This window comes from Triplophysa rosa, linkage group LG13 (assembly GCF_024868665.1).
Source record: "Triplophysa rosa linkage group LG13, Trosa_1v2, whole genome shotgun sequence".
NCBI lineage: Eukaryota > Metazoa > Chordata > Actinopteri > Cypriniformes > Nemacheilidae > Triplophysa > Triplophysa rosa.
Genome location: NC_079902.1, coordinates 12353365 through 12380424, shown reverse-complemented (window position 1 = coordinate 12380424; position 27060 = coordinate 12353365). Strand labels below are relative to the sequence as shown.

The following is a 27060-nucleotide window of genomic DNA, read 5'->3' as shown; positions in this document are numbered from 1 at the left end:
GATTCTAAAGATACATGGGGAATAATGGGGTCTGTAATTAGCCTTTCAGCCATTTTAGTCATGACAATTTTGACCTGTTTCTGCAAGTTTATAAGATAGCATTAATTAACAATTTTAAGCAATTTTTTGTGTTTTGCACAGAATTTAAAGTGTTCTTAAATAATGTAATATAGCAGGAGATTAACAATTGTTTTGAAATAATTCTAATAACAATCCACAATATAATAATATTTAAATAATTCTATAAGCATAAATCCCATAACCCCCTAGTCATTTGCGTAAAGGCTTTTACCATAAAGATAAACCATAATCATATTCCTTAACAGAGACATTTAGCTTGAGCTAATAACACCTCTTAAATTCAAAGACAATTGCTCGTGCTGTTAGAATTTGCTCAAGGATTTAATCAAAACTATATTTAATAATTTTCTGCTAAATTAAATTAGCAGTTTAATTAAAATTAGCTTTCATTGGGTAAGAATAAATGTAGTTAAAACTGTTTTCATTTAACGGATCATATACCAAATGTGGTTTTATTAATGCTTCTCTAAAAATTTCCTCCTGAAAGTTAAAGATATTGTAGAAAAATGCTGTCATTGAGGAGCAAATAGGGGTTGTGTATTCAAACCATGTGCTGCATGTCTTAATGTCCCTGCAAATGATGTGTGCACATTAGCCTAATGCTGCATTAGATCAGAAGTCCTATTCATCACAGACTGGGGTAAAGGGCTCCTAAAACATTCCTTTATCCTTCCACTGCAACACACATCTCTTCTTTTTACTCTAGTTTTCAACATATAAAAATATATTTAAAAAAGGCTTTGCTTTCTTTTGATACAAGTGGGATGCAGAGATTATACAGACATTAATAAAAAAACATTTTAAAATGCAAAAAAGTTTGATAATGTGTTGCCTATGATTCAAAGCATGAGCTTTCTATATTCTGTGATGAATCTTTAGTGTTTACATATGTTGTTTTATGCAGATCTGGGTATGTTTTGCATGTCATTCGTTGTAATTTAGCTGTATGATTTCTTTGCAGGTAACAGAGATATTTTATCTGACTACCATGAAAAATCAATTAAACAACAAACTGTGGATAACAATGGAGGACACGTGCTTTAACTTTCAATAGAAGAATACATCTTTCCTCAAGGTAACTGGATCAAATGTTTATGGTACAGACACTAAAATAACACAGATAGACAATTTTAATACTCAATTTGAGCAAAACTGTCAAAATCTGTCTCTGAATGCAGAGGTTAAATATACACGACTCTGTTCTGTCATGCAGGGATATTTTCTTTTGACAAACATGCAATTTTGAATGATTTAGGCAGATAGACCCTAAGTGTTCACTTGTAATCCCAAAGCTTTCCATCATGAGTCAGTGGCTTTTAACTGCGATAGCCTACTATTATTGTTGTTCATCTGATACTCGGTAATTGTCCTTCAACTGACAAAGCAGCCGTTTCTAAGCGCGCTTTCGATGTTTGTTTTCGGTTAATATGTCAGTAAACAAATCCACATTACAATCTGTCAACATTTTAACATGCAATATTTATTTTAATATGTATTTGTTAAAATATCAAGTTTATCAACTTTCAAATTGATGGATAAACGCAATAAACCACATGCATTGATCAAATTTATTTCCGATAAAATCTATATAATTTATGTTGTTTGGAAATATAGTGTTGATTTTATTTGACTAGTTTTTAGTGCTCATCACAAAAGGTAGAATTGAATCTTACGCTTTAAGTATAATGTGATATGTAGAAGAAGGTCAGGCTCCAGTCTCGTCTTTTCTTTAATTGACCAGCGAATATTATTTTACCAGTGTCAGAACCAGAGGGTACGCAACCATTCAGTTCAACACAATAGGAATAACAGACCGTGCTAAAATTGCATCTTCATTTGCATATTAGGTTAAAAATCCCAATGAGACGATCTCCATTGTGCCTGCAATTGAAAAATCAGTCGGTTAACTCTGCCCTTATCCGCAGCCAGTGAGTTGAAACAAAAAAGTTATTGATATCTACGCTTACGAGGTTAAACACTTTAAGGCAATGGCTCGGGCACATGTATTTCATCTAAAAAAATCATTATAAGGACTTATCATTTTAGGATTTTTTGGTTATTAGCCTAATCAAAGAGGCAGGCAGCATATTTCGTGTGAAATGTTATAGATATCTTGATATGCATTAATTACTCAAATTAAACTTGTAGAATGTAATGTATTATTCACATCTAATCAGAAGATTTACATATGACTAAATATAAAATATAAAGTCCTTTATATTTCCCTGGCAATGTATTTTTATTGTAAAAGCTTAAAATAAAATAAAATAAAATGTTGGTGCGTCTATAGCTGCTAGATTATAGGGCTTTGCTGTAGTTTTAATTTATGTAAGAAATATTTTATTTGTTGTTGTTTTTTATCTGGAAACGCCCTTTTCGTGATTAATAGAATCAGAAATAGAAACTCACGTGGTGATTTGTTTGGATATTGCGGTCCTCGAAAGAACAAGTTGTTAAAAAACTAATAAAAATGATAATGACATTAAACAGCCAGTTTTACAAGCCTGACATGAGACCTATAAGCAACAATTAACAGATGCTATTCGTCTGTTTTTCATCATTTTCTTTTCAATCAAAAGTGTTTTGCATATCGTGTAATTTCTAATAATAATTTACATCGTGTATTATTTTAAACGACACACAATGCCCTTTTATTGTTTTATCTACAGCAGAATGACAGTCTGAGTCCATTCAGGTCATCGGAAAAGCCTTTGCTTTTTACCCACTGCTCGGCCATCATACACGTGAGTGGTTTTCGAAAGCCTTGGGGCTCAGGGCTCAATGATGTTGAACACTGGCAGACTTTCCTGGTGGTCCTCGGACTTTAGCTTACGTTAATTGGGAAATTTGGAGAACAGAAGCCCTCATTACCGAGCTCCGGGTAACTGGGAGTTTTCCTTTTCCCGCTGTCTCTTACGTTTCCTTAAGCAGATTACAAGAGGATATGTTCCTGAAACCACTCGGATAAATCACCGGTTTCGTGGAATAAGTCTCTAATGAGAACTTTTGTCATATAACGGATGGTGCACTGCTATTCATATTCATGTAAAGTGACTAATGATAGTTCTACAATACTTGAAAACGACAGAAAAGGAGACCCACCGACTTATTTGGAATTGCCATAATTTTTCTGTCTTTTTTGGCGGTGTTGTCTATTATTAATCACCGCAATGAGTAATTTCTGTTGCTAATCTAATAATGTAAAAAGCGAATGCTATTTTTTACAAAAATATTTTAAACGAATATATTAAAACTAGCATGTTAAAAAAAATTTTGTGTGCTGCAAACATAGCTCAAAAGGGCCAATTGTGCTTGAAACCATGAATTTTTATAATGAATAATTTATGCCATAGCCCTACTCAGTACAATGGTAAAACCTCTGCCTGAGTAACATCGACACCCCCTGCTTGTTAAGAGCCGTTTGGAAAGTAAATAACAGAGACGTGTCGGCGTACATGTTCAACAAATCGGTCACACATGGTAAAACTTCTCTAAATGACCGAGTCGTTAGTGTGCGGTGAAAGCCCATCGTGAATATTCAATACGTTAATCGTTTAGTCTCGGTGGCGTTGAATGTGTTAAATGATGGTTTTCGATGGACGATGTGCTAATAATGACCATTTGAAGGTGTAAGTTCTCCCCAGGAGACAGAAAACCTGTTCCAGGCTGCAATAATTTAAGTCGACTCGGGTGATTTGTAAAGGACGTAATAATACGTCTTGTAATGACCATAATTGTTTATGTAAAATTAGGTAATTAATACTCCAAACCAGACGTATAACATTGTTAAAATCAAACAGTAAACATACACGAAAAGGCGTTTTTTGAAGAGCTGTGTGTAAATTATATTCTCATCATCTTCTTTAGACAAATACAACTTTGGTCCACAGGGGGGCGATGATGTATTATTATTTTTATTGTAGGGTTGTTGTAGGGTATTTCACTCGATGAAACGATCTTCTTTAAAACCACAAAAAGAACTTGTAATACTTTTGCTTTTGTAACATTATCATAATATCATTTGCAATAAAGTTGGTATAAACTGTTAATCCTGTAGTATGCACTTTCACTACTAAAATGAAAGTCAAGAGAGTATAAAGTGAAAGTTAGTTATCATTTAGCAGAACCAGACACATCATTTAAATCGCTTATCTTAAATAATTAGCTTTGTTTAGTTAAAAATGTGCATTTTTAGAAATACTTTTATCAATCTCAGCGCTTAAATTTCCCCAGTGATCATTTAGTAGGTTTTATGCATTATATCAGCGACTCAAACAATTACATGTGTTAAATAGAGAGACCGATGTATAGAAAAGCAAACATAAAAGTGAGCATTTGATCTGAACCAACCATAGCATGTTTATGTCCTACCTCTGTAAAAAACTAAACGCAACATTTAATGAAATATAACTGTTGTAGTCATTTTAAAATTCCCTTCCATATCATGCAGAATTATTTTACCTATAGGCCTAGCATTTAATCAGAAAAGACGGCGTTTATGTTTAGTGTAGTATAAAAATAAATGTAAACATTTTACAATTTCTTATTTATATTGCATTTATTTCTCTTTGATTTATGTTGTGTTTATGAGTTTACTTTGGGCCATTTTTATTAATCTTTTACAGGGCAAATTGTATTTCAAAATATGTAGGCCTATGTAACTCACTGGAACAACAGACAAAACTTTCACTAAAGTCAGGTAACAGTGATATTTTCTAGTAGATAACCGTGGTGTTAAAACAATATTTGCAAAGTGATTACTTTTGTCAAAGTGCAAAGCGATGTAGACTATTTTATTCCACTAAAACTACATCCCGAAACGCACTTGCAGCGCGCTTCTTGAATGGTCGAGCGTGAGGCGCTCTCTGATTGGTCGAAGCTGAGCTCATTGTTATGCTGTCAATCCAAATCACATGGCCGAGCCTCTATTAACAGCTGAGTTTAGCGCGCAACTTTGCAGAGTTCCGTGGCAGAGCAGAGCAGAGCGATACACTCGGGACTGTTGTGGAGAAGTTTGAAAGACTCTGAGTGATTTTCACTTTACCAGACTTTAAGCTCTCTGAACTTTTTGACTGACAACTGGCTACTTTATTTTCAAGTTTCCCGACACTTCAGCTTTTTTATTTCAGGTGCTCGTCACCGCTTTTAAATCGCGTGAATGTATAACATGATGGAAACCGAGATTAAAAGTCCCCTTCCGCAGTCCAACACGGGCTCGGCGGCCGGCGGCAAAAACAGCAGTGCCAACGACCAGGACCGGGTGAAGAGGCCTATGAATGCTTTCATGGTGTGGTCTCGCGGTCAGCGGAGGAAGATGGCACAGGAGAATCCTAAAATGCACAACTCTGAGATCAGCAAGCGTCTCGGTGCTGACTGGAAACTTTTGACTGATGCCGAGAAGAGACCCTTCATTGACGAAGCCAAGCGGTTACGAGCCATGCACATGAAGGAGCACCCGGATTACAAATACCGTCCCCGCAGGAAGACCAAGACCCTGTTGAAGAAAGACAAATATTCCTTGTCCGGTGGACTCTTGGCGCCAGGTGCCAACGCTATGAACAACGCCGTGTCGGTGGGTCAACGGATGGACTACACGCACATGAACGGATGGACAAACAGCGCGTACTCCCTCATGCAGGACCAGCTGGCCTACCCTCAGCATCCCAGCATGAACAGCCCCCAGATTCAGCAGATGCACCGGTACGACATGGCGGGACTTCAGTACCCGATGATGTCCTCAGCCCAGACCTACATGAACGCAGCTTCTACATACAGCATGTCACAAGCATACACACAGCAAACCTCCAGCGCGATGGGCTTGGGCTCCATGTCTTCGGTGTGCAAGACGGAACCCAGCTCTCCTCCTCCGGCCATAACCTCTCACTCTCAGCGTGCTTGTTTGGGAGACCTGAGGGATATGATAAGCATGTACCTGCCTCCCGGAGGAGAAAGCGCCGAGCACTCTTCCCTACAGACCAGTCGGATACACAGCGTTCATCCGCACTATCAAAGCGCTGGGACCGGCGTGAACGGAACACTACCCCTAACTCACATTTGAAAGACTTTAAAAAAGACTATAGAAGTACTTCGGATACTTGAACATTTTGATTTGCAAAAAAGAGTCGAAGTTCAATTTTGTTTTTAAAAAGAACTATTTTTAATCTCAACGAGCTGTCCGGTTTAAAGCATTTTATGACGACATGTCGGGGACTTCATTTTAAGTGTCGCGCCCACTGAATGAATTTAATTGCAGAGGAGCTTTTTTATCATAATCTGTAACGCAATCTACTTCCGTAGAAGAATATGGACTTATTTGCCGTCAGAGTTTGTCTCTATAAAAACGGCACGTGGCTTCGTGAAGAGGCTGTATTTCAAAAACAAAAAATGAAAGTAAAGTGGAGGGGAGAGTATGTTCACTCATAAATGTTTACACTTATTTTTAGAATGTCAGTTTTGTTGGCTGTGTCCAAATCTGTGTAGTCTTTTTGTTCTTCGTTTATGAACTAGGTTTTATTCAAATGAAAGACTGTGCTGGTCGCAAGCGCAAAGTTTGTTTTATTTATAGTAAGTTGTTTTAAAGCTTGTGAACCACTGTACGTTTTGTTGAAATGTTCTACTTTTGTTTTGTGAATCTTTCTGTGATGTTATTGCAGTATCGGGTTAACACATTATGGGGGACGGAAAGTTTTATTTTAAACTTACGTTTCTACTTCAGACCATCCTATTCCTGAACGAATAAATTTGTTTTACAAAAAGTTTCATGACTAGATATGGTTTATTTTCAGAAACGCCTTGTTTGACGTTCGGATCGTTTATGCGTATAGCGGGAAATCTGATTTTTGATTTTTTTTAAATTTGGTATTGCCTACATTAATTCTCAACATTTTGATTTAAATGGATACATTTAAAATTGCAAACGTAGAGCCACTTAAAGTTGCTGCTGAGAGATTTGTAGCCTAAATCAAACTGTAAATGAAATATTGGGAAAAATATTTGTATGCGAGTTAGACTTAGTCTGTGAGGCAACTGCAATAATGTGGTAGGCTACTGTTGCCGGATGATTATTTCAAAAGTACAAATCGTGTATAATATATCCTCAGTACTGGCTTTAACGTCCTAAAAATGACAAATGACCAGAATCTCGAATTAAGATTTAGATATGTAGGTAGGCATATTTGCGAGAAAACGCCAACATAAAAGAAACAAGTCGAAAAATACACAAACATAATTACAGGAAAATAATTAATTGCCTCGCTTGCATGTTTACATTTTTCAGAGTGTAATTTCCACCAGCATTTTCACTTGCTGAGTCGACTACCGGGTACACGCAGTTCCGTAAAATTACTTGAATAATTATGGTAAGGTATTAATATAAAAAAATCACAAAATTTCTCAAAACCAGACAAAGGATTAAATAGATAAATTGTGATAATTGTCTTTATGGTCTATTAAGAGTTTAATACGAGGATTATTCTTGTTTCATCTCATGACGTCTCGTGGCCAAATATGAGGTCAGACGAAGGTTAAATATTTGCTGCATTATATAAAGCACTTTGAATATCAGAACGTGTTTTCTTTTGGTCTGTTTGAAATTGGACATTCGTGTTTTACTGTATTTTTTATTGGTCTCCGCCAAGAGAAAGAACCCATATTGAAGGCCGCTACCGGCTGACTCTTGTAATTTAATTTATTAACTTCTTAAGCAGAGAGTACAGGCATGTGTTTAGCATTATTTAAACAATTATTTACATAATGTATAGGCTATGTAGGCCTATTATGTTGTAAAGGATGTTCAGAAATGTGTTTTACATGCAAGAACTGAAAACAGTTTATTGGTTTCAGAAATTAACTTGTTTTCACAGTTTCACTAGTTCATACACTTTTATCAATTATCTATATGAATTAACTTTATATTTGTTTTTAATATACTGTAAATTGAACAGTAAAGCAGCAGAAAAACATTTTTTTGCTTTGTTATCATTATTTCTTGGAACCATCTATTTTTTTCAATAAAATCCTTAAGATGTTTGTAAGAGTTGCTCTGAAGTGACATTGTCAGAATTTTTCTCAACGATTTCATCAGGATTATAATACACTTGGAATTTTTTTTGTTTTTGCACTGACACGTGAATGATGTTGTCACGCTTTACAAGTATCAGAAATTTCAAGCAGGAGGTGAGTTGCAAGGCATCCTGGGGCATTGATTCCCCGGAGATATTGAGCACACTGGCTGCTGTCCTTCCCACGTTTACAGGTTTGATCCACGCTTCATTTCTGTGCTTGGATTAACCTTGTGCACTTTCTAGATGTCAGCAGATAAAATGGCCCTCCCTGAATTTATCGTAAGGGTCACAGTAGTGGGTTGTGCCTATGACTTAATTGTATTGTATTTGATTTAATTTATAATGGTTTGATAAAACTTCAACGGAAGTTATATTTTAAATAAACACCGCTTATGTCAGTGAAGTTTTACTGATGGCAGAATGCATTAGGTCCCTGCCAGCACAGAGTGGGCCACCCTCTATCTCTCATTTTTCTATATTTTCTCTCTCACTCGCTCAGTCATGTGCCCACTCAGCAAGTGCAGGCATATCCCCACTTCCATCTGCTTATGACCTCACTGGAACTGTTTGTTTAACCCTTTTTCCAAACCAATATAATTACACCCTGCTGCAACCGGGCTGAATACAGAGTGCTTCATATAGTATTAGTGTCAGAAAGTGAAAGCTTTCCCCGCTGTCTTTCATGCTTACGAGTAATTCTCGGCATATTCTTATCTCTCATCCGTGCCACTCACCTTCCTGTTTTTCTGATTGTTTTGGTCATATTTTAATATTTCTGCCATACAAAGAACAAAAAAAAATGGCGGCAGGCCCTTATCAATTTAATTCACTTAACCTGCTGAGCAACTCGTATTGGAAACTCCTCATTCCAAATCTGTAGGTGTTTTTATAGTGCACTTTGCAAACAAACACAGATTACAGGACGTCAGTTGAGAAAATGGGTGTGTTTGGAAAGTAAACAGGCTTTGTGGTATTTTGATGGTGCCGGACTGGACCCGTTGTGATGTTGTGTACCGCAAACAGAAGTTCAGAGTATTGATCAGCTAGCTCAAGGCAGTGCTGTTGGGTCTGTCCACTGGACTGAGACTTATGTGGGCTGAGGGGACGGAGTGGAGCTGAGGTGTGGGGGTGAGTTAATCTCCCTGAACTGGGGCAGATGTCGTTGATGAGCCCCTATTAGATCCGCTCCCGCCGTGGGAAAATGGCATCCAATCCTTACAGGGTCAAGACTTTGAGCTGACCCTCACGGTCTCATCCCACCTCAGAGAGCCGTCCATTCTCCGGCACTTTATCTGAGAGACACGCTCACCTCTCTTGCCTACGGCCATTTCTGCTATCTGTTATGTGTTTACTGTTCGCCTAGAGCTTAACCTCTTCCTCTTCTTGCAGTGCGTGCCACAATTTTTTGTTCCTCTCTGTATTTTATGTTCATGTAATATTTTATGTTCATATGTCTCTAACTTGTCATGTTATCAATCTTATGTTTGTCGTTTTATCAAAAACAAACAAACGTGGCTTGACAAAGGTCATCACAAATTTAGTGTAGGTGGATTCGTCAGCTCTTCTCCAATCATTCTGATGTTTGTTGGTAATTATAGCCATGGTTGGATCTCCATGGCATTACACAACCACAAAGAATGTAGAGTGGGAGGTTTAAAGGGCGGCTGCCGCTGCAGATCAGGCTTGGCCCTGCAGTCCAGGTGCAAATGACGCGCATTGATGTCAGTGTAGAGAAAATCATTCAAATTAAGAGAACCGTAACACAAGGACACACTCAGGTTTTATTAAAAGACCGTAGATAATGAGAGGCACACAGAGGGACAAAGTTCTGAGCAGTATGGACTAAAATCCTTTTGGTGTTTGATATTGTATACTGAAGTGATTTTATTGTAGGCCTATCATTAAGTCAGTCTTTCGAATGCCTGCCTACTAATGTTTTCATATACATTTGTGGAGGTATAGGGCACGAAAGTCTTATGAATGTGTGTCTTCTATGTATCCAGAATATCTTCTTGGAAGATAAAACATCACACAATCTTTCTTCGGTGCAACCAATCAAGATCATGTTGCACGGTGTACCGGTGCTACTGTAGCATCGCGATGCTAAAGCTTCAAAATACCTGCGATACCGCTCTGGTTTTCAAACGGTAGCATCGTAGTGCCGTAAGGAATGTTACATGCGCATTTATGTTCATATGAACACTTACATCTCCCTTTTTGATGTGTTTCTCTCCTAAATGAATCCGTGTTTTGAACGACTCGGGCGAGATAATGATTCAGTGAGTCATTCATGAAGTCACTTGCTTCGTTCTTGAATAAATCAGCCGCGACTGAGTAAAAAATGGCAGTCACATACTGGATCATTTTAGTTTCACATTTAAAGCAATCCTAACATTTCCCTTTATAAACATTGCTGTATACATTTCATTTCTCTTACATTTGCATTAAAAAATGTTCTAGTGAACTTTACCATAGTAAATATTACCATAGTAAAGTATACTTCAAAATTCACTACTACTTATTCCATTTCTATAGTTAGTAATACAAAACATTGTAGTGTACAGCATAAAACAGTTCACTATTGTAAATACAAAATGTTTCATTTAAATCTCTATATTTAGGAAATGTTATTTATTTTGTAGATTTCAATGATGAACATGACACAGCACCGTGATACTACTTGGTACCGTGACACTTAGGCTGGTATAGTTTCGTAAGATATGTTTATGGTACCATGACAACCCTATTTGGAAGATGTCCATAGTTTATTGAATGTGTTTCTGGATTCTCCCTTTTCAGTCGTACCTGAGAATGAATAGAAAAATGGTGGCCTGGGGGGGTTAGTCATTATAATAAAAAGAAAACCCCTTGCACCTCTTTGAAGCCTTAAGTCCATTTTTTTTTCAAGTTTGCCGAAATTCCCTAAACATGGAACTACCCTGCCCTTAACGTCTGCTTTTGGGTGGAGCAGGTGCGATAGGTTTCTCTGACGCAGGATGGAAACAGGTTTTAGGGTGCCTGTCTCTTGCCCAGCCTCGCCAAAATGGAACTGGGTGGAGTGTGACCAACACTAGGCTAGAGTTACAAATTAAACTTTATAGCATTCAAACCGAGTCCATATATTGCGTGAATAGACCACCGGAAGCTGGACATGGACAAGGACAGTAGAAATAGTTGGGAAGATAGAGACAATACATGCGTTACAGGGGTTTGGGGGTCAGGGGAGGGGTGTGAAACAGGAGCGAATGTGTCTCTCATCTAGGCCACAAATATTGATTAGTGTAGGTTGGGTCATCGAGAAGAAACAGAGATTGACAGATGAACAATGGTGTTCTGGGTACTTCCGTCTGCTCGATGGCTCCTTGTCATATGTGTAGTGTCAGGTGTTTTGAGGGTGCTTCGAAAGATTCGTTTGATTCACCAGACGTTTAAAGGCCAAGGTTTATCTTTTGTATTATTAGTGAATGTCCTCACTCAGGTGAAGATCTTGTGGAAGTTCTCCATGCTTGTTTCACTGCCCATGGGAATAAGACCTCATGCAGAGGTGCCTCACTTGTTTATTGATTAGTTGCCATTGTCAGTCAGCCAGTTCTCTGGGAGATGTGCATTTGTGTGCCAAAAGCTCACATTAGGGCATGTCTTCATTGTCCGGAGGGTGTACAAATGTAATGCGTTCTCGCTTTCATGCTCCTTTTTTAGTGACTGCGTCCAACTCCACTTCCTGTGGCTCCCCATGTAAATGTGTTCTGAGATGCGTGGCATGTTCAGTCAATAAAATATGATACAGGGTCTTAATGTTTTAAAATATCAGATTATCACTATTTGATTATGATGACCTATAGAATTCTTAATAACAGCCCCTGATAGCGAAGGTAATTGATTTAATGTTGAATCAATGTTGAAAATAACTAATTTAGCATTGATTGAACATCAAATCAATGCTATATGGGATATTATCGTGATCTATTGAAATCAAATCAAATAATACAAAAATAGTAATCAAATAATCTCTCAAAATGTCATTTTTTATTTGTCATTTTTTTCCATTTTGCCCAATGATGTACTAATGAAATATGATTGTAGTGAGGCAGAGAACGAGTTTGTAACCATTGTGGCTCTTTTGGCAAAATGTTAAACGCATGTAAAACTGCCACCTAGTTATAGTGTTAAACAAACTGACGTGGAATTTTTTACGATATTGTCACGTGTAGTATTAACGCAATATCAATAATCATGATTATTAATATCACGGTTATGGTCAATGCCAAAATATTGTGACAACAATATTGTTAGAAATTATAAAATATTTTATTAGTTGTATCTAAATGGTTTCATAATGAGCAAAAAACAAGAGCCAAAAGGTACTCGGTGTAGATTAGAAGCTCAATGACAAAAAGACTTCTCAGTTAACATCATAATACAGGAAGAGAGTCAATAAGTTTAAAAGCAACAAGTTTGCTGTTAATGCATTTTGGCATGTGACTTTATCCAAAGAGATTTACGATGCATTTGGGGTATACATTTTAACAGTCCAAGCATTCTCTGGGGAACAAACCCATGACCCTGCATCGCTTGCACCATGCGCTACCAGTTGATACTAGAACAATTCTATTTGTTTTGTGTCCTTCTTTTGAAGTATCTTGCTGTTCTCCCCTATGTTTAGTCTTTAGTGTTTAACCCACAATTGCATAATATGATATATTTTGAAATGCTTTAAAGACGCTTGCATATATCAACAACCTTATTATTTAGTCCACTTCAGCCTGTCACTCATAGCAGCTCTCCATGGGCTATTAACATGTGATTGGGCTTGTAGAAAGCTTGAGGAAAGATCTGCGACAGGCTGCTACTGGTTACTCGCATTGGTGAAGAAGAGGAACATCAGCTACTATTTAACAGTAGCTGGAGATGTCAGGAGAAAAACCATGATGACTTTCATCTCATTGAGCACTGCATATGCTCATGTTGACTGCGCCTATAGGCCTCGCATGTCAAAATAGTTTTGCTGTGGTTTTAAAGCTCATTAAAACGCCCTGTTTCTTGGGAAACCAGTCTTGGCTTTTAAATGAAGGTTAAGGAAATATTCTTTTAAGCAGTGCCTTGAAAATGCTCCGTGTGGGTCAAATGAGACGTAAACCTTTATTTTCTTGTGAAATGCGCACTTTGTCCTAAAAACTTCATTCGCATCCCTCTCTCCGAACCCCCAGCAAATATCACACCTCGGATGCATAAACATGCCTGAGCTCCACACATCAACCTACGCAGGGGGCCCGGCTGGCTATAGAGCCTCTCCGTGACACCAATCAGGAATGATGGCAGTCTCTTTTGTCATGCTAACAGGAATTGCTTCTTCTCTTATTCAAATGCTCTCCTTCTCTTTCTCCAAACTCCCTCCCTTCATCCCTCTCTCCTTTTCTCCCTCCTAGCGGGCCATGTAAATCCATACTCGGAGAGTTTGAAAAAGAGGGAGAGCGAGGGAAGGGAAAAGAGAACCAGGGAGTGAGAACTCCGTGTCCTCAGAAGCGTTGATCGGTGGGCCCCTCTCCTGGGGGTCAGCGTGGCTCTCGCAGTGCCGAGCTGTTTCCATGCCCAGCCGAGTCCATTTCATATTCAAATGCTCCAATCAGGCCTGTGACCTGCGGGGGGCTTTTTTACAGCCCTGGCCCTGGGTCAGCGGGTTAAGATGGCGATTTAATAGCCAAGACGATGGGAGAAAAAAGGGGAAAGCGATTTAGTGACTGAACGAGTCATAAAAAAGCATTTTGTTGTAAATGGGAAAAGTTGTAAATGGGAAAAGTCTCCGTCATTTGGTGCTTTTACTTTTTTTTTAATTAGAATTTTAAAGTTTTACTTAATTTATATTGCATAAAGGAATTTATGGTCTGTTTAATATTTGACCTGTGTTTCTCTTTCCTTTATCTTAAATGTGTGCTTTCACTGTGCGTGTCTGTGTGTGTGTGTGTGTGTGTGTGAGATGTAGGATGAGAGATAGAAGATGATCTGTGTGTGTGCGATGCGTAAAGTGCTTGTCTGTGTGTGTGTGTGTGCGTGCGTGCTTGTCTGTGTGTGTGTGTGTGTGTGTGTGTGTGTGTGTGTGCGTGCGTGTGCGTGCGTGCTTGTCTGTGTTTGTGTGTGTGTGCGCATCCGTGTGTCTCCGCGTCCGTGTGTGTTAGTACGTGTGCATATTGTGTGTGTGGAGTGTTTTGTGTGTGGGTATGTCTGTCTTCTGTGTTTTCACCTTTTTCTTGTTTTTACAGGTACAACTTTAATTGTTTTGCTTATAGTCAATATGTCTCATGTACAGCTGCTTTGTAACAATGAAAATTGTAAAAAGCGCTATATAAATACAGTTGAGTTGAGTTGAGTTAAATTCCATTTCCCCCTATCACTTTCATGCGTTTGCCTGACATAGCACCTGTTGTTCAGTTTTCATTGAGATTTCCAAGAACACTTCATGTGACAATGCTAAAATCAAAAAGGTTTACGATCCTTCTGTGGTGTGGTTTGTTATGGGGTAATCTCACCTGAGCATCTTGTTATTCGTGTCTAAACAGGTGTGTTCTTTGCAAATTACATAGAGCTGGTATGTACATGTAGGCTGGCTGTCATGTACTAATTATTCCGGAGACTGTGTCTTTGCATGTGAACACTGAATAAAGTTGATGTTTTGTTGTTTATTACCCATCTGACTTGTGTGTTGGTTTGACCTCAGGCGTGCATTGTGACAGCTTGAGAACATACTAAGCTGTTTGTTTTAGAACTTTAGAGGTTCATTTGCCAGTTATTAAATATGCAAGAGTTTTCTCTTTGTGTTGACACATTGCAGAGTAAAATGTACACATATCAGCAAAAACAAAGGGTAATTGGAACATATACAGCTGTGGAAATGAAAATTTATTTGTTATTTATAGGTATGTGTTTGGGTAAAATGATCATTTTTGTTTCATTCTGTGAACTACTAACAACATTTGTCCTAAATTTTAAATATAAATATAGTTTTTTTTGGTATTTATTTGCAGAAAATGATTAATCTACTCTCCACAACGTCATTACAGCGGTGAGCGTAAAAAACAAACCTGTTTCTTCTTAGCAACGGCCTGCTACAGCGCCTCTGATGGACAACTTTAAAGGCGATTTCCTCAACATTTTTGTTTATTTTGCACTCTCATAATCCATATTTTCAAATAGTTGTATCTCGCCAAATATTGTCCTATCCTAACCAACCATACATCAAAAAGCTTATTTATTCAGCTTTCAGATTATGTATAAATCTCAATTTCAATTTTTTGTGGTCCAGGGTCACATAATATATATATATATATTTAACACTTTAAATAATTAAAAATTTAAAAATTGGATGTTTAGATTTAAAGTTTTAAAAGTCCTGAAAAAATGAGAAGTTCTGAAATTTACTGGACTCTTGATATTCCTAAAAGTTGTTTAAAAAGCATCACCTTGTGGAGTACGATACACCTAAAAGGTTCAACAAAAAGGTTGACACAAATTGCATTTCTATAATCTTGTCTGGACAATCTGAAATGCACTCTATATGCAGAGACCTGACAGTGATGGGTGACGTCTCCTGTTTGGGAGTCGTTAGTATTTAGTCCAAGTCCGTTGAGATGTAAAAGAGGCCTCTGTGTTTGTGAGAGCTGTGCTGCCCGCTGAAGTTCAGTAGCAACCACCTCAGTGACTGACAGGTGGGTCAAAGTTGGGGATTTAAGGTGGCTTGAGGATTTGTGTGGGGCCCAACAGCCAGGGCTCTTTTTAACATTGATGCAGTGAAGTTTCAATGTGTGATGATGTCTGAGGAGGGAATTAAAGAGAGAGATGGAGATTTGAGAGTGTGTGTATGATTCTCAGAGGTTTAGTACAGCCTTCAGTGAGCACAGCGGTGTCATTGCCTAGATGGGTTGTTCTCCTGCTGGTGGAGCAAATGAACTCCCGCAGACCTTCCTGCCTCGCTCTCGTTCTCTGGTGGAAGCAACTAGTGTCAGATATTGAGTTTTGCATTAAGGTGGAATATTTGCCCTCTGGATTTGATAATACAAGAATTTGCTTAACCTAAAAGAGGTTAAGGAACCATATAAAAGCAGTTTCTTATGATGTACTTGATATAATATAGGCCCGGCTTCACAGACAAGGCTTAAGGCTAGTCCCAGACTAAAATGTAAATAGCTTGCCCTGACATATCTTGAAATATGTCCGTGTTTTGTCTCAAGATGCACATCAGTAATGTTTTTTTCTAAGGCATTTTAATAAAAGTGACATAAATAGTCCTGGTTTAGGCTAAGCCTTGTCTATGAAACCGGGCCTTAATGTTTAAAGCTCATATTTCATGTGAAATGTAATATTTGGTTAGGATTAGATTATTAAGAACTCATTCTGATGTAAAAGGAGGAATTGGAAACAGGCACGTCATTCCTAGGGCTTTTTCTGTCATTTTTGTTCTGTTCTCCTTTAAGCTCAGATCCAGATAGCAACCAAAATTCTTCTTTCTGTTATCTTATCATCACAAAATGACTTGACCGATTTTAAATTGGACATGAAGTAGTGACCCAACTAAGGCTGTCACAATATAAGAATTGTACTACACGATTGTCGTGATNAAAAGCTTATTTATTCAGCTTTCAGATTATGTATAAATCTCAATTTCAATTTTTTGTGGTCCAGGGTCACATAATATATATATATATATTTAACACTTTAAATAATTAAAAATTTAAAAATTGGATGTTTAGATTTAAAGTTTTAAAAGTCCTGAAAAAATGAGAAGTTCTGAAATTTACTGGACTCTTGATATTCCTAAAAGTTGTTTAAAAAGCATCACCTTGTGGAGTACGATACACCTAAAAGGTTCAACAAAAAGGTTGACACAAATTGCATTTCTATAATCTTGTCTGGACAATCTGAAATGCACTCTATATGCAGAGACCTGACAGTGATGGGTGACGTCTCCTGTTTGGGAGTCGTTAGTATTTAGTCCAAGTCCGTTGAGATGTAAAAGAGGCCTCTGTGTTTGTGAGAGCTGTGCTGCCCGCTGAAGTTCAGTAGCAACCACCTCAGTGACTGACAGGTGGGTCAAAGTTGGGGATTTAAGGTGGCTTGAGGATTTGTGTGGGGCCCAACAGCCAGGGCTCTTTTTAACATTGATGCAGTGAAGTTTCAATGTGTGATGATGTCTGAGGAGGGAATTAAAGAGAGAGATGGAGATTTGAGAGTGTGTGTATGATTCTCAGAGGTTTAGTACAGCCTTCAGTGAGCACAGCGGTGTCATTGCCTAGATGGGTTGTTCTCCTGCTGGTGGAGCAAATGAACTCCCGCAGACCTTCCTGCCTCGCTCTCGTTCTCTGGTGGAAGCAACTAGTGTCAGATATTGAGTTTTGCATTAAGGTGGAATATTTGCCCTCTGGATTTGATAATACAAGAATTTGCTTAACCTAAAAGAGGTTAAGGAACCATATAAAAGCAGTTTCTTATGATGTACTTGATATAATATAGGCCCGGCTTCACAGACAAGGCTTAAGGCTGCAGAGGTGGAACGAAGTACACAACTTCCTTACTTGAGTGAAAGTACAGATACTACTGGTCAAATATTACTCCACTACAAGTAAAAGTTGTAAAGACAGATTCTTACTTAAGTAAAAGTACAGTAGTACGTGCTTTTAAAAGTACTCAAGTATTAAAAGTAAATTTCCTTTATGTCAGTTGTGCATTGTTTTATTGTCGTATACCTTATGCCTCTGAAGCAACCTACTGAATACATTGAGTAGCTCAGTATCAGTTGTATTAAAGGAGTAGTTCACTTCAACATTTGCCCCCATTGACTTTCCATAGTTGTTTTTATTCCTACTATGGAAAGTCTATGGGGGCAAATTTTGCAGTGTGCAACTCCTTTAAGAGCTTTATATGTTTAGCACACATATGTTTAGTTTAGATATAATCCTGTATGATCATTTAGCCTAATTATCCTCATTAGCCCCCTAGGCCTATATGTATTTATGAACAGTGTTCTTTTATTTTGTATATTCCCTTTACCAGTTTTACCAGCAATTTACCAGTAAGTAGTAAGGTTCTTGTAAATAGTCAAGTGTAGAACCCATGTGTTTGTTGGATTTATTACCATTTGTATTACCATAATTTAACTACAAACATAAACTATAGCTAGTATAATGAAACTATGGTATTTTTAGTTGCTGTGGTTTTACTAAAGATTATTAATTGGAGTATGGTTCCTATATTCGAAAATGGTAAATTTGTGGATACTGTGGTTTTACTGCAAATACCATCCCTGCTGAAAAAAACAATGAATTTTTGAATTAGAATGAGATTTTTAAATTAAATTCCTCTTTGTAGTGTGTTTTGGGTTTTATTCCAATAGGATTTACCATCCCACCAATAGAATCCATCACATACAAGTAAACAACAAGTATCCATAGTAGGCTACAATTCCCATTATAACCATTAAATCCATTACATTTTATGTTGTATTTTGGGCAGGGTTCTAATGTTTTTATTTCAACAGGAATACTTCAACTATAGTTACTTCGGTAAAAACATCATTCATTTTCCAAATCGCTTTAAATGATACAGCAGCAGATCAGAAGTTAACACGCACGTGTAGCTCAAGGTGTATGTGATGCTTATTTACCGTTTAGCCGTTATGCCGATCATTTTCATGACAATGTTTCTACGATCTTTGACTGATCGTAACTCACAGGTGATTACACCACACTTTAACATGTGCCTTTTTCTCTTTTATTGTTCTATTTGCCTTTTTAGAGCGCTATCAATGGTGTAGCAGCGCCTACGTTTACATTAGTTTAGCGGGGAAGATCCCAGAGTTGCCAGATTTGCTGTTAAAAAAATCTGCCAATGGCCATTCAAAGCTTGCCGGAAAACCGCGAGCTTAGAAAAACTGAAATACTTGGCAACAGTAAAAGGTCCTGGAAGATCGCAAGCCAGATAAATTGCGCACACAGGAAAACCCGCTGCATAGAAACCATTTTCTACTTTTGGACCTTTTTATAAATGTAGTGGAGTAAAAAGTATGATATTTGTCTTTCAAATGTAGTGAAGTTAAAGTACAAGTACTCAGAAAAAATAATACTCAAGTAAAGTACAGATACTCAAAAAGTGTACTTAAGTACAGTACTCAGGCAAATTTACTTCGTTACTGTCCACCACTGAAGGCTAGTCCCAGACTAAAATGTAAATAGCTTGCCCTGACATATCTTGAAATATGTCCGTGTTTTGTCTCAAGATGCACATCAGTAATGTTTTTTTCTAAGGCATTTTAATAAAAGTGACATAAATAGCCTAAATTAACTAAGGCATAGTCCTGGTTTAGGCTAAGCCTTGTCTATGAAACCGGGCCTTAATGTTTAAAGCTCATATTTCATGTGAAATGTAATATTTGGTTAGGATTAGATTATTAAGAACTCATTCTGATGTAAAAGGAGGAATTGGAAACAGGCACGTCATTCCTAGGGCTTTTTCTGTCATTTTTGTTCTGTTCTCCTTTAAGCTCAGATCCAGATAGCAACCAAAATTCTTCTTTCTGTTATCTTATCATCACAAAATGACTTGACCGATTTTAAATTGGACATGAAGTAGTGACCCAACTAAGGCTGTCACAATATAAGAATTGTACTACACGATTGTCGTGATCAAAGGAAATCATGTTAACAATATTACCACAATATCTATTGAAACAGTTTTTTAAAGAAATACATTGTTATCAGTCAAATTCACCGTAAAATTTGTTCATTTTGTGTTTTCTCTTTTTTTATATAAGTGGAGGAAGGCAGAGAGAGAGAGAGAGAGAGAGAGTTGTAACCATTATGGCTGTTAAGATAAAACTTTAAACATGTGCTGAATTATTTATATTATTATGTTTTGAAAGAACACAATATTGTTGTATTTATATTAATATAACAGTATTATCAAAACCTGTATATTGTGACATTGTAACACCCCTATATCCAACACTATACCAAATTTGGTAATCTGTTTTAATGTCATATTTTCTTTCAACTGCCATGGTATTTGTCATAGTTTTTAGCATGAGGGCACAACCTGTCCATGTTGGTAACGGCCTAATTTGGCTGGCTTCTCTCCAAAAGAATGACGAATATGTGCTAAAATATGGAAAGTGTTTTCTCCACCCTTAATAAGCCAATTTATTTTGCTATGCTTGGTATTTGCCATTATACACTTTTAGTTGCATTATCATGTGCATTGGATGTCCCTGTTGTCCGTGACCCTACAGTCCTGTGATACTGTATTAGTTCCCGACGCACTCGTATAAATTTGTTCCTTATGATTATCTGAAAAGACCTTTTCAATCATCCTTTAATGTGCTACAAGCAGCACATTAAGGATTGAATGCAGTTTGACAGAGATCAAGGGATTTGTGCTTTACACCCTCAGAGGTTTCCAGAGTGTCATAAGCCTTTGTGCAAGTCCTGCTAATGGAAAGTATGTCATTTACGCTGAAGAAGAATTGAACACTCGGGACATGACAGCTTGATTTTTACTAGCTTTAAGATGAAAACAACACCAATACATTTGTCTTAATCTTCCATTTGAAAGACTATTGAAAATGGGAATATTTCTGAAAGCAAGACACATGTAAGATCCAGTTAAAGGAACAGTTCACCCAAAGATGAAAGTTCTGTTATCATTTACTCACCCTCGAGTTGTTCCAAATCTCTATATTAGTAATTCATGAATTTCTCTTGTGATGAACACAGAGAATGATATTTGGAAGAATGCTTGTAACCAAACAGTTGTTGGCCACCATTGACTACCATAATAGGAAAAATTACTTTATAAATTTCTTTGTTCTCTTGAACACAAAAGAAGATATTTTGAAGAATGTAGGAAAGAAAATGGTTCTGGGACACTTTTGACTACCATTGTAATTTTTCCTACTATGGTGGTAATGGTGGCCAAGAACTGTTTGGTTTACACGATTCTTCCAAACATCTTTCTCTGTGTTCTTCAGAACAAAGAAATTTATACAGATTTGAAACAACTCGAAGGGTGAGTAAATGATGACAGAATTTACATTTTTGGGCGAACTGTTCCTTTAACCAATAAGATTCAATGAAATCTATTATCATACATGCTTCTCTACTACTGTATCTAAATGTTACCCTCATGATGTAACTCCAGCTTGTGATGTAGTATTATGATCTTGTCATAGTTTTGAATATTTATAGCACTGCATAATCTTGGCAAAATGTAAAAAAAATGGTTTAAGGGCAAGCTACAAACACTTCGCTTCAAAATGTTCCCATACCACTAGCTCCGTGTAATCCTATGATCTGTCAACTTTTTTAGCTCTGTTACATGCTAGACCTCCCACGCAATAATACAGTTTTCTCGTTGTGTGGCTTTCTCTAGAAAGCCTGTAAAGTCTGAGAAAATCGATCCAAACAAGCCTTAATTCTGTCATTAGGTGAGAGAGAGCCGTTCTGTGATTGGCTGCCTGTCCGCTCCATATTCAGCCGTGCTGGATGAGGCAGAGGACCTGCTGGGAAAATGGTGTTGTAATCAGGAGCTGACTGCGCTGCCTGATCAGGTATGAAGTCTGCATCCACCTTCCTCAAAATCCTTTACTCGTCTTCCTCTTCCCTCACTTGTGTGGTTTGCAGACCCAGAAGGGAGTCGGTTCTCAGCTGGCAGGATGTAGAGAGATATGAGGTTGTGTGTGAATCGAGGGGTGAGATGTTAGAAGTAGAAAGTTGTGGGGGGGGTTGTTCCCACATTTGATTATTCAGGTTGCTTGAACTAAATTCGGAACCCATAAAATTCGAACCCCCTTTGGGGGCTATTTACATATATTTTGAACGCCCCCCCTCCAGCGCACACACAGAGTCTCCCCAGCTTCTTTTTCACTCCGAATGTGGAAAAGAGGGCAGAGCGACTGTGCCTGTCTAGTCTTTAAGATGTCACTGTGGTGTGAAATATAGGCGAACGAGCAGGGCTTTGATACTCAAACTGAACCCACCCTCCAACTCTCTACACCCCCCCACACACATTTACCTTCTGTTTCACAATCATACACATACTCACACACCGAAACCCCTCCATCCCAACTTAGTGCTGTGACCAGATCTATGTGTGTGTGTGTGATGAGCATTTGTATATGTGTGTTCAGAAGTCTGGTGGTGTCCAGACACCAGACGCAGATGTTCGGGATAGACTGCGAGATTGCACCTGTAGTCAGTCCATCATGTGCCAAGGAAAAAATCAGAATAAAAATAAAAACAAAAACAAACAGACCATATAGACCCAATGTTTTAAATATCGAATATAATGTCTATTCTTCCAAGTTAACTAGGGAAAGTTTATTTTGTAGTAAATGAATGAGTAAATGTAGTTCGTTCTGCCGAACTTGTTTAACTTTTTTTGGTATCTGTAACCCAACGTTAATTCTAAACACCAAAGAAACATGTCTCTTTAGATTGATCTGTCAAGCGGGCATGAAATACTTTTAATTGTTTTAAATTAACACTCGCACTCCCACATTGTTGATTAATTTTCTGACTAAAGTCTCCGAGGGCCATGTCTTAAAATTCCATGTGGGCCCAGTGCCAAGCGACCCACTGGAGAGATAAAGAGAATACACATTTAGCCAAGCTCAGTTACGCTTCAGTAGAGCCATCCCAGCACTGAGCTGGAGAGAGAGCGAGAGAGACAGCGCGGTGGGAACATGTGTTTATTTAGGGTAGTTTTCCTCCCAAATGCCATGGTGTGTTCAGATGGCACTTGTTTTGTGTATTCCATCTTTGTGTGTTTCTATCTGTGTAGTGTGTGTGTGTGTTAAGGTTTCAGGAGGCTGGTGAAGGGGGGTGGCACAGTGGCATTTGGTCAGATGTGTTCTGGCCCCCAGCCCCCCCCCCGGTTCCCCCAGCTCAGTCCTGCTCACTCCCCAGTGCGCAGGCAGAATGCAGCGTCAGGAGCCCGAACACTGAGCTCCCATTGTGTATGTTAAGCAAAGCGGAATGGCCGGGTGACAAAAGAGGGAGGAGTGGGCTCAGTGCACACAAAGCCCGGGGGAGGGAAGGGATGGTGGGGGGAGACAGGGGGCGTTCTGCCGCTGGGGGCTAAATAGACCCACTCAGCCCCCCAAAACTCCATCCATAACCCCTGTCCACACCTCTGACCAACAATCCTACCCCTCGGTGAAATGGGTGCTCACTACTGCAGGCAAAGCTGTAAACGTGGAGAATCACATTTTAGAATGTTAGTATTTTAGTACTTTTATTAAGTTTTGTTTCCTTGCAGTTTTAAATGGTAAAATAGAATTCCTTTAATAGTAGGCTATTGGAAAAAACACCACATTAGAAGTTAGAAGACAACTTGGTTAAGACAAAATTTGAGTGCACACTGACTTCAAAGTTTATTATGAATAAAATGAAACGGGATACATAGTAAAATAAATAAATAAAATCATTTTATTGTCTTTTTTATTTTTAAAATATATAAAAATATAAAGCATTTAAAAGTATGTTTTACATTTTGATTTAACTAAATGAAATAAAATTAAATTAATACATTTAAATAAATAAAATAAACTTTTATATTGGAACAAACCCTTTTTGGAGTTGCAAGATAGTAAAAACTAGTTTAGACAAAATTTGACTGCACACTGAATTCAAAGTTTATTATAAAATAAAATAATAATAAACAATAAAATAAATGAATAATAAAATAAAATGACATAATTATAATGTCTTTTTCTTTTTCAAATATATACAAATATATTTCAAATATATATATATTTTTTTTTTTAAATGAAAAAATATTTTACCTATTTTAATATAAAATGAAATCAATGCCAAAAAATGTTTTAAACAACTTCTTGACATTAACAAGTATGTGATAAAATCTTGAGTCAAATTCTTGTGTCTTTACTTGTTGATTTATACAAATTAAAACCCCTACCAACAAATAAATAATAAACATGTCAGCACTATTCTGAAGTTCTTAGATGTACTAAATTGATTATACCTTGTATTTATTATCTCAGTGTTACTGTTATGTGTGTACTTCACGTCATCTATGCTGTTTTGTGCTGTATTATGGCACATTCCCTTGACTATACTTTGTCCCTCCACCAGAGTCCCAGTATACCAGCAAGACTGTCCTTTGGTGGCTTTTTTAATTTATGATGTTCAAGTTAACATCCGAATGGCCTGTGGTCACCGAGAGCTCTGATACTGCCCTCTGGGCTCCAAGTTCACAATGCCAAAGGCTGGTCTTTGATGAACCCTCTTCCTCGTTCTGCCCTTCCTCTGCCCTCTCAGATGCGAGGTAATCTCAACACATCAAAGAGAGGTTCCACAGAGAGAGCCTACTTGATGCTCTTACCCCCGCAACATACACTCACAGCGCCCGCCTCCTAGTACACGCATACACCGGGCGACGCATACACTTTACATTTAAAAAACGAATCACTCTTCCCATCTGTTTGGCTATCTAAAGAAAGCTTGCTTGCCTTGACCTCTGTTTGTCCTGTAGGAAGTGGCTCTCTGGGTGTTTTTCCCCATCTTTTGTGATTTGGAGTGAAAGGGAAGGTTTGAATATGCTACCGTAAGCCCCTCGGGGCTACAGTTCAGTCGCCCAGGAGGAGAAATACTCCACCATTCCTGAACGTGCATGTGTGCCGGGCCAGAGGTGAGCTTAAACGGTTCTCCTCAGTATCGTTGCTCTCGGAAGCCTGGCGCTCTCCTGGCAGGCCTGACCCGTGAGTCATTATTCCCCCCAGGTAAATCACCTCGCAATCAGTGTGTCTGAAGCCCCCTGCTCTCTAGATGATTCCCCTGCTGATTGGTCTAACTGGACTCCTGTCTGTGGAGAGATTACCCTGCATTGTTTTCTTTATGGCACATAGATTGAGCTGTTGTTAGCATTCGCTTGCAGGGCGGAGGCGGCGCGCGTGAGGCCGGGATGTGAGGATGGGCCCCGAGGTTGCTCTCTAGGCTTGATAAGAGTAACAGGAAAAGCACAGGCAAGCTTTCATTCTAATGATTTTGAATGAGCTCTTGAAATGGCAAACTATGATTTTTGAACTGGAAATTGTAGTCAAGTTGCTCAAGGTTGCGCCCGGACTCATCAACGCTGAAACTCGTGAATGAAATGATCAAGTAATAGCTTGAACTGTGTTAGTGAGGTTACTGTATCTGGCATAGACACTAGAAGAGAAGACTTTTAAATGAGCTTTTATAAAATTGTGTTTCAGTAGTTGTCATTAAGGCCATTTGTATTGCTATGTAAAACACTGCATTCATCACAGTTTGTTGTAAAATGTAATTTTGAAGCATAATTTATGTTGGGCTTGTCTTCTATAACAGAATGAATTTCATTCGAGATGGACTGATAGCCGTATTAATCACACATTTGCTCTGTTCTAAAAAGCTTGATAAAAGTATTTTAAAGATGACAAGTTGGAGGAATTTATCACATTGTTTTTTTTGCAAATTGTAGTGTCTTTTGAATTGTACACTTTGTTAAAACTAATTAATATTGACAATATTTTCATGGTCAAAACCTTGAATTGATATTTTGGTCTACCTTGTATATCTTTGCTGTACTTTAGTTAATTGTTTTTTGTTTTGTAACTGTTGCACTGTTTAAAGGTCCAGTGTGTCATTTTTTGGAAGATCTATATACACCGCGGGTTCCCTTTCATGGAATTCATCATGTTGTTTCTACAGTAGCCCTGAACGGACAAACTGCTCTACAGAGCGTGTTTTTTTGTTATCTCCTTCAGCAAAGAAGTGAAAACGTGATGACATATTAGTTCTTGTGTCAGCCACCGTAGTGCTTAGAAAGGGAGGGGTGGAGTGAGCCGTTGGTTGCAATTCACAACATCACCGCTATATGCTCTAAATTTCATACACTGGACCTTTAAGTGCAGCTGATAAGCCTACAAAATGATTTTTTTTGGTGGTTTCATTGTGACAACTTACCCCATTTAGTGTGATAATGTACCCTCCTAGTTCATTAACCAATGTGGAAATGTTGCTTATTTACAATGTGTGCCTACAAAAAATGAATGAGCCTATGCTAAAATACTGAGGTATAGTCACTAAGGAAGAAGCCCCTATATGTACATGGGTACATATATGTGTATGGAAAAAGCCTCCTCAAACTGTGTTTCATAATAATACATCTCATTCTACACTTTTTAAAACCGAATCTTATAATTATGCTGAAATGTGATTATCTGCATATTTCATGTAAGTATATATGCCACAGGGTAAGGTGTGGCTGAGAATGTGGCAGAGGTTGAGAGAAAGAGGGTCGACAAATTATTAGTATGTGAACAGTGGAAAATCTCAGGATTATATATCCTGTTGAGTCCCGTTACATATTTTATTGAATGTTTAAAAAATGGGTTTATGTATAAGACTAAGGTACACTACAATCTGCTTTAATAAAATGTATTGTGTAGTATTAACATAAAATTAATTTGACATTTGTTTTACAGGAGAAGCCCAAGCACATTTTAAAGACTTTCATCAAAAGGTCTTTAGATGACAAGAAACATACTTTCAGTCAAGTGTATCCAAACATTTGAGTGATACTACAGAAAGTTACTGTCACTTATCATATTATTATCTGCGAAAGATCTGTGACATAACAATCAGCTGGTAAAATGCATTTGCTCAATGAAACAATGTAGTTTTTATTTCACAATATCCAGATTGCATTGTGCTTTTCAGCGTGTTGCATTTATATTATATTGCATAGCATCAAAAATCATACATTTTTTATCCATATAGCTAACTTTGTGTCGTGACCCATTTGACACACTGAGATTAGCTGATTTAAGTCACTTTTTTTACAAAATACTTCCTCTCTGAAGACTGTTTATTTAATGTGTATTTGAAGGAGTAGT

General features: G+C 37.8%; 1 protein-coding gene and 1 long non-coding RNA gene across 2 annotated transcripts in view; both read left to right on the top strand.

Moving 5' to 3' along the window:
- The window catches only part of LOC130563413 (uncharacterized), a 44061-nt gene that overhangs the window by 3606 nt on the left and 13395 nt on the right, over positions 1-27060 (top strand). The window contains exons 3-5 of the long non-coding RNA XR_008964120.1: positions 1043-1156; positions 2751-2825; positions 21610-21732. This is a non-coding gene — a long non-coding RNA (uncharacterized LOC130563413). The remainder of the gene's footprint in view (positions 1-1042; positions 1157-2750; positions 2826-21609; positions 21733-27060) is intronic.
- On the top strand, positions 5020-6837 carry sox3 (SRY-box transcription factor 3). The gene has a single exon (XM_057348887.1). It carries the CDS (start codon positions 5240-5242, stop codon positions 6137-6139), a length of 900 nt encoding a protein of 299 aa, XP_057204870.1. The 5' UTR covers positions 5020-5239; the 3' UTR covers positions 6140-6837.

What these genes read in the sequence shown, in the direction of transcription:
- sox3 (XM_057348887.1), top strand. Translation starts at nt 5,240, where the DNA reads ATGTATAACATGATGGAAACCGAGATTAAAAGTCCCCTTCCGCAGTCC.